At 42.5% G+C, this 8,513-nt stretch overlaps 1 protein-coding gene across 1 annotated transcript in view; it reads right to left on the bottom strand.

Moving 5' to 3' along the window:
• Window positions 1–2,247: 2,247 nt before the first annotated feature.
• The window catches only part of Xrn1 (5'-3' exoribonuclease 1), a 106,640-nt gene continuing 100,374 nt past the window's right edge, over window positions 2,248–8,513 (bottom strand). The window contains exons 40-41 of the mRNA XM_026789012.1: window positions 7,271–7,431; window positions 2,248–6,726 (exon numbers count right to left, since the gene is read on the bottom strand). Coding sequence (XP_026644813.1) covers window positions 6,430–6,726; window positions 7,271–7,431 — 458 coding nt within the window. The 3' untranslated portion in view covers window positions 2,248–6,429. The remainder of the gene's footprint in view (window positions 6,727–7,270; window positions 7,432–8,513) is intronic.

Genomic DNA, 8,513 nt, shown 5'->3' with positions numbered 1-8,513 from the left:
TACACCAAGAGGTATGGAGGACTCTGATGAGAGGCGGGGTTTCCACCCCTTCTTTACAGTGATCTCTGAACCTTGGGTGCAGGAGTTGTGTTGTCTATCAGTTGGAATTGGGCCTCACAACTCTGCATTTTGATTGGTTGTAATTTTTTGTAATAGTCTCCATTTGTTGTGACATGAAATTTCCTTGACGAGGGGTAAAGATTATCCTTACCTGGATGAAGACAGATATTTAGGGTGTCGCTAGGGTTTACAGTGGCTTGGTGAAGATTATCCTTACCTGGATGAAGACAGATATTTAGGATGCAGCTAGGGTTTACAGTGGCTTGGTGAAGTGGCAGCTGTGGTTTCTCCACCAAGATTTGTGCCTGACTGCACTAGCACTGGATTGTTGGCTCCGTTTCCTTTACTAGGAATGACTTTCCTCTTGTTGAGCATGTTGTAAGTCCAGTTAGAAAGCTTGTTGGTTACTAACAAGGTATTCAAGTCGCTATTGCACCCTTAGGGTTATTGTGCCATGCTGGATGTTGTGATCCCGAAGTGTCATAGCTTGGCAGCACTGCTGGCAGCTTCCCTCCCGCTCCTTTGTTATCTTCTGGTACCAGAAGGTACCTCTTGTCCTCAGAGAGGTTTTCAGACCAGATTCAGGTGTGTGTGTGTGTGCGCGCGCACGCCTCTGGCACTGTGTCCAGTGTGCACAATGCTTTCAGCAATAGGGAACTTACCTTCCAGCTCTGGGGGAAAACCAAGGGTAACAGCATTAGCGTATGATGTTTGGGGGAGTCTCTTGGACAGCCCTGACCAACAACTCAAAAGAGGGCTTCTGGTCCCCGGTGTTAGGGGTTTCATTAGATGATCTCTGGCTCTTGAGGTAACATTGTCAGCACAGATGAGAGAATTTTATTTAAAAAATACACGCTCACTCTTACGTGTAAACCTGATGTGTATTTTAGGTATTTTTAGGCAGTTAATAGCATGATTCCTTATGACTCTGCAGACACCTTGTTATTTTATCTACCTCCCCCTTTCCAATGAGATCCCCCATCTCCCCATTTACTGCGCTTGCATCCTGCTATTCCCATCTCTACTGCTCCCCCACCCATGCACTGGTCCCTTTTACTCTCTTGGTTTCTGCAGTTACTCCAGGTTCTGAACTCACATCTGAAGATTTGGAGCCAGGAACCTCAGATGAGAGGTCTGTTCTCACTTCATCATTTACCCAAGAGACCCTGGGGAATGGTGTCTGTCTCCTCTCTTTCGGGGGTGCGGAGCCTGAAACAAAACTTCCCATCACTTGCCGGTGACAACACTGTGATGTATGCACAAAGATGTAGAGTCGAGATGTGAATCACACCACCTGACTGTGTAATTCAGATTTCCATCAGTCATGATGACTCAATTTATAGTAATGGAGTACTAGATTAAGAGCGAAAAGGACATCCAGGTGGGGCACGGTGGCACAGGCCTGTAACACTAACTCGCAGGAGTCTGAGGCAGGAGAATCTCATGGTTTGACATCATCATGGGAAATGAGGCTCCAACTGAGAACAAGAAAGACTCTAACCAAACGCTGTGCACAGCGGGGCTGAAATACAAGCTGACATGTCAGCTTTCCTATGAATGCACAGAACAGTAAGCAAAGCCAGGTATGCCACCATTCAGTCTTTAATCAAACCACAGCACATTTAACATGTACACATGTCCAGACCTTTAGTGACTGCTGCATGTTGAAATCCCTTTGCACAACACTTCGAGGTTAAATTCGTGCTATGAATTTACAAATGTACAACATAACAATACACTTGGAGTCCATCCCTGGTATGTTTAAAACACTTTAGATAAAGTTGACATACAGTGTAAAGATATTTAAAATAAAAATTACAAAATGGGCATAAAGAAGTCTTCCCTTTGGAATTTTTAATAAAATACTGCTCTAAGATCTAGTCAAAAATTCCAGTTACTTACAAAATAGTTACACGAGGAAGAAGCCAAGGAAGATAGATGTGTATGAACCGCTGTTTAATGAGGAAAATGCTGAACACTTTGATACACAGCACACCACTGACTATTCAAGTGTTAAATGAAAACACTCAAAGTAATGCTTAGGAAGAAGGAAATATAAAATACTTGAACCACCCCCACCCCCAAAAAAGTTAAAAACTAAAATCCAGCTGTGTGGTGGTGGTCCACACCTTTAATCCCAGCGCTTGGGAGGCAGAGGCAGGCGGATCTCTGTGAGTTCTAGGACAGCCAAGGGTACACAGAGAATTCCTGTCTTGAAACATCACACACACACGCACACGCACGTACCTCTAACTGTAAAGGAAAGGCAGGATTGATAGTACTTAAAGCACACTGGGCATGGAACCATACTCTGGAGGCTGGGGGACTGAAAGGCTATGCAGCAGGGGCGAGGAGGGAGAGGGATGGAGGGGAGGGGGAGGAAAGAGGGCGCCCGAGGGAGCAAGCACTTAAAGCAGGCTGTGGAGCAGATTCTCCCCCTATCACTTTGAGAGAATCAGTATGAGAATGTGGCGTCTAACCCTAAGCAGCTACACAGACCATCTTCTGCTGTCATAATTGGTTGTAATGGGCCATGTGGTGGGAAATAAACTTCTACAGATTTCACGATTATAAAATACAATCTCCTAGAAAGCAGTCTCTTCAGCATCACTAAGAGCAGGGAGATTTTACCCACAGACACATTGATTCTAACATTCTTGCCACTTGAACTCTTTCCCCTCCTGTCCTCTCTTCCAAAAAAGGTCCAGTTCTGTTGCACTAAGCCTGCTTGTCTGTTCTCCCGTCACTGGAGAGCCGCTGTCCCTCTGGCTGTCTCTTTCTGGCCTGACAGAAAATAAGGATGTCTAACGAGAATACGAACTGTCGATCTGAAAAACACTAAAAATTTAACCTTTATTTATTTTTTTTGATAGCAAAAGAAGTGCCTGCAAAAAAACACCACTTTATTGAAAAACAAATGTAGAAGGCTCACAATCTCTAAAGAAAATAATGATTTTTTTGGTGACAGTTTTTTAGAAAAAAAGATATAGGATACGTCTCATAATAATTTCTAATAGATTCTCTTCTATAGTAAAAGAAAAGTTTGGATGCAAGAGGGTACAAAGAAATATAGCAGAGAAGAGTGTGAGAGCTACCTTTAGTGAAGAGCCACGGAGTTCTGTCATATATGGAGAAAACTAAATAACCAGTATGAAAAAAAATATTTGTTGATACAAAGAGAACAGGCACATAAAATAAGAGTAAATAAAATAACCCTATAGCTTATTTCCTTGAGATAAAAAAGTACATTGGGGCGGTGGTGGTGCACACCTTTAATCCCAGCACTGGGGAGGCAGAGGCAGGCGGATCTCTGTGAGTTCCAGGCCAGCCTGATCTACAGAGCTAGTTCCAGGACAGCTAGGGCTACACAGAGAAACCTTGTCTGGAATTCCCCCTCCCCCCCGAAAAAAAAGTACATCGAAGTGTGCAAATACTACTGGATATTACCTGTCTCCCTCTCTGTGCCTCCTCCCCTGAGAATCAAGAACCTAGTACTGTCTAAACACCAAGGGAAATAGTGACAGGAAAATGGCCATTGTACTCTTAATTCTGTCCACCTGGGGAAGGAGGGGACCAGCCGCAGTCTTCACTACTTACTGCTCTGGGCAGCATCTATCTCCACAGCCCAGGCTTGCTTGGGATTCAGTTCTGCTGCAGCTTCCAGAGAGCCGGGATTAATGATGTGCTGGGTACCATTCTCAGCCAGGGAAGATCTCAAACTGAAACTGATTCAGAGGACAGAATCTGCCGACACAGCCAAGGTATAGATGTCTATGAAGTTGTTTGAGTCAATTCATGCATTTTATCTGACAAATTTTAAAACTAGGGTAATGACCAAGTAACACACAGAATTGTGAAAAGAAGCAATGATTAAAAGGACTCATCTTTAAATTAACTTAATTTGCTTAAAAAAGACTTGTTGAACAAGGATATTAGCAACAGCTTCCAGTAAGGAGGGGAAGGTTTAATCAAATAACTTTTCTAGTTACATGAACACAGTCAGGGAGAACCTTTTTTTTTTTTTGTGACCAGAGTTCACCATTTTCACCAAAATTCTTAGATTCAACAGCCAACTGAGCGTATTTTCGAATCTTGAGGGTGGAAGCTGTATGGGTCCCACAGTGCAGCTGTTGCAGAGATGTGCTAGATCCCGTGTCCTCATAGCTGCTCAGCTGTCAGGACAGGCATGCCCTACATCTTCCAGAGGCTGCGCCTGCCCTAGACGTCAGACCTGTGTTGAGAACAGGACTTTGGGGGAGGGGACAGAAAATACATCATACTGCCTATCTGCCAATACACAATCAATCCTCTCTTATTTTATTTTCTCTTTAAGTTTGACTCTTAGCATTTTTATTTTTGTTTTTAAAAGGAAGGTCAAATATTCTTACTGGCTCTCTATATAGAATTACTAGCTTGTGCTCAAATTTTAGAGAAATACTTTTACAGGTTCAATGGCACTGTGTTGACTAAAATCTCTCAGGCGATTTTCAAAAGGGATCCTTTCTCTGTGTTCTGCACCATCATACAGGAGTAAGTGAATGTAGAAAAAAATCTGAATGGGATTCTTGGAAGGGGCTATCACAACAAGCGTCATATCCGAGCATTCCACTGCGCCTGCAGCGTGAGTTTGAGAGGACAAACACCGAGGATGTCCTGAGCCTTACCCCAGGCTTCCTGCATGTGAGGAAGTGCTGGGCACTGACAAACAGTAACAGAAAGTCACATGAGCACAGACAGTGAAGGAAACGACCATTTACCTTTTATACTAAAGGCACTAGTATACATATATCCTGCCCTCATTTAGAGAAACACTGGAATCAGCAGAGAAAGGAACTCAGTTCACCGCCAGCATTTTCAAAAGCAGTAGGGACGCATGGCAGAGTTTGCAGAGACCTAATGAAATCACACACAGCAATCGGCAGCTCCATACAGAGACTGGTTCCTACTTTTTAAAAAGTATGATCATTTTATCCTTAAAAATATAAACATATCACAAAACTACAAGATAAATATATGTCCATATACAAATGCAGGTCCTGATGTCATTGAGAAATTTCATAAAATCCAAATCATTTCAGCAGTATGAACAACAGACATGAGTGACATGCAGAGACGGATGTGGCATCACTGAACAGCTCAGCAAGTGCCAAAACGCACAACTTATGGGACAGGCAGGAAATAACGTACACACAAACACCTTGGAATTTTTAAAAAGTTTAAAATCTTGTCAGTCCAGGGAAGCTCTACACATGGACCCCGATGAGCCTTCACATACATGAAGTAAGCAGGGAAGAAGTCACAGAAGTGGGTGTGCTGATGCACGGCTGGAATCCCAGAGCCTGGAGGACTGCCATGGGTACTAGGCCAGCCAGCACGACACAGCAAGTCCCCATCTCAAGATGAACAAAAGCCAAGAAGCCTAAGCAAGAATGAAGTGATTAACACTTTGCACTGTACTCTATTTGAAGACTGATTTGTAACCATTTTACCCTGGAGATTGTGAAACTTAATTTTATTAAAAATTCTTAATGCTGGTTTTTGAACAATCTAAAAAAAAAAAGTCATTTCTCAACTCTAGATTGCTATTCCGAGTTCGAAGCAGCCATACAGATGATTGGAGGGTTTTCTAGAGCTGCTTTGGTACAGGTTTAGAACAGAGCAACGCTGGCAGCACCAGTCAGTGCGCTGGCTCCAGGGCATCCTGGGACCGCCTCTGGCAACAGACTCACGTGATGATGGAGCAAGGACCATTCTCCCAGCCACGTTGCCACGTCATTAAAGAGAAGTAAAACTCATACTTAGGAAATTAGGAGGCCTAATTCATGCTGCATTTAACTATCCCTCAATAATAGTGTAAAAAAGCTTATAATTATGATAATATGATGACTAATTTATAGGTCAAGAATGTTTCTAATGAGGAAGCCAATGGTTAGTTAGAGTGGTACATTTTAACATTTAGCCCACTGATATCTACTTTATATTTTTGGTTTTGAAGCAAGGTTTCAGGCTGGCCAGGGACTCATTATGTAGTCTTGGCTAACCTTAAATATATGGCAATCCTCCTGTCTCAGCTTCTCAAGCATGAGGGTTATAGGCATGAACTACCATGCCCAATTTGATATTTATTTTAATATAAGATTTAATTTGATCTTTTTTAGTTTTATTGAGGTATCACTGATATACAACAAATTGCACATATTTAAAGTGCACAATTTGATATAGTCTTAAATAGCATGAAAAGTGCCTGATAACTTAAAAATACAAATATTCAATCTAAACATATTCTAAAATAGCACATTTCTGACACATAGATATCAATTTATAAAAAGGTAGATGGAAATAAAAGAAATTAATTCCCAGGTACCAAATTTATTCAGAAGGTTTGGGAACGCTAAAGTTGACGGCCAGTTTCCTTGATTTCCTTCTTGAGGAGCTTGGTGCTGTTTTCTGGTGGGACACACCATGGCCTTGGGCGGCAGTGTCCACTTGAGACGATACGGGCTGGGCATCCTGAGAGCACTTCAAAGAGGCTGATGGGCTTTCTTGTGGAATTACTTGGGTGGCTTCAGAAGATCCTGGCTGGCTAGTCTGAAGTGGTGTGGCTTGAGAACTCTGGGCCTCCTTATTCTCAAAATGCTTCCTGTTTGCAACCCTTTTTTTCGTAACCTTTAAGGAATAACAGTATCATTAACTAACAGTGTGTGGGGGAGCTGGTGTCAGAAAACACCACAAATCAGGCTGCAGTCGCTGCTGATTTCTGACTTCTACTTATTATTAGCAGTGAAGTGTTCTAACAGGGGCTGGAGAGACAGCTAGAGGATGGGGTACTGCTCCTGCAGGGGATCTGAGTTTGGTCCCAGTGTCCATGTCTACTGCTCTGTAACTCTGCTTCAGGGGATCCAACGCCTCTGACCTCCCAGGGCATCTGTCCTTGTGAACAACATACCCTCCCCCATGCACATAACTAAACCCAAATAAACCTTTAAAAAGATTTTTATTACTTGCTACAATTAGTATTACTTCTTAGAATATAAACTCAGACCAGAGATCAGCTGAAGTGCATCACTATTGTAAGCTTAGTTCATACACAAAGAATTTCCAGTCAGTACTAGGAAGTTATAACTATATAATTTTTTTTATCAATAGTTGTGTTCTGAATATTAAAAAACAAGTAACTGTTAAAAACCACATTTTCCTTCCCATCTCTCACCTGTAGAGGTATGAACTGATTGTGCGCCCCACTTGGCACTCCTCCAGCCAAGGGCATGGTTCCAGGATAAGAAGGATGGTGGAAGGCCTTCCCAGCAACGGGCACTGGTGGTCTCCATGGCACTGAGCCAAAGAGATGAGGCGATGAAGGCATCATATTAGCTGTTAAAAACCAAGGTCCGGAGATTAAGACTCTCTCTGCTAGCCTCTTTTAGTTCCTCTACCTCATCTGGCAGCTGTAACTGCTCTTGTCTGTTACGTCACTCAGCCCTGGGGCTCTTTCTTAGAGCCATAAAACTACGTAAATAAATGCAGTTACAGTGATGCTGGCCCACAGAGGCCAACAGTACCAAATGTGCCATGAGCCTTAGGAACAGCCATAGTTATGGGACTTTAAAGAAGCTGAACTTTTCCTGTGGTATCATTTCATTGGCTTCCGGAGACCCTGGCTTACTGGTATGAAATGGTGTGGATTGCAAAGAACTCTGGCCCATCCTTATTCTCAAAATCCCGTTTGTTTGGTTTCATGACCACATAAATGATCATGAAGCTTCTCTCTGAGGAAGGTCTGGGAACAAAGACAGATATCATAACGTTCTCACCTAACCCAAATGCTAAGTTGTGTCCACAGTGAGCTCAACTTACAAAATACCCAAAGCTCTATTCTTGAAATATGATCACTTTCATGGGACAGGGAGAATTTCTTTTCTCTATTTTAGTATTATAATTCAAGGACTCTTTTATGTTGCCTGTTGGAAACACACAGAGCTACTTGGGAGAGCTTGTGAAATGCAGACTCCTAAGCAGAGGGACTAAAATCTAGCAAGCTAGGTTCTTGAGTCTCAGGAATCTTTGTGTGCAGATCAGGGGACAAATCATGGGAATCAATTGTTTCCTTCCACCACGAGGGACACAGAAATTTAATTCAGGTCTTCAGGTTTTGCAGCACGGTCTTTACCTATTGAGCCATTTCTCTGGACCTGGTATTTTGAATTTCAAGACAACCTGCTTCTTTTTATTATAATATTGTTCCTTTTAGTTTAGAGATGCATGTCCTTTAGTTCTAAGAGTTTCTCTGATGTGGGAGTGATTTCTTTCTAATCTGTTGCTTTCATTGGTTAATTAATAAAGAAACTGCCTAGGCCCATTTGATAGGCCAACCCTTAGGTAGGCAGAGAAAACAGAACAGAATGCTGGGAGAAAGAAGCTGAATCAGGGAGTCGCCATGATTCTCCCACTCCAGA

This window comes from Microtus ochrogaster, unplaced genomic scaffold (assembly GCF_000317375.1).
Source record: "Microtus ochrogaster isolate Prairie Vole_2 unplaced genomic scaffold, MicOch1.0 UNK12, whole genome shotgun sequence".
Taxonomy (NCBI): domain Eukaryota; kingdom Metazoa; phylum Chordata; class Mammalia; order Rodentia; family Cricetidae; genus Microtus; species Microtus ochrogaster.
The sequence above is the reverse complement of the archived record's forward strand: the minus strand, read 5'-3'. Positions and strand labels throughout refer to the sequence as shown.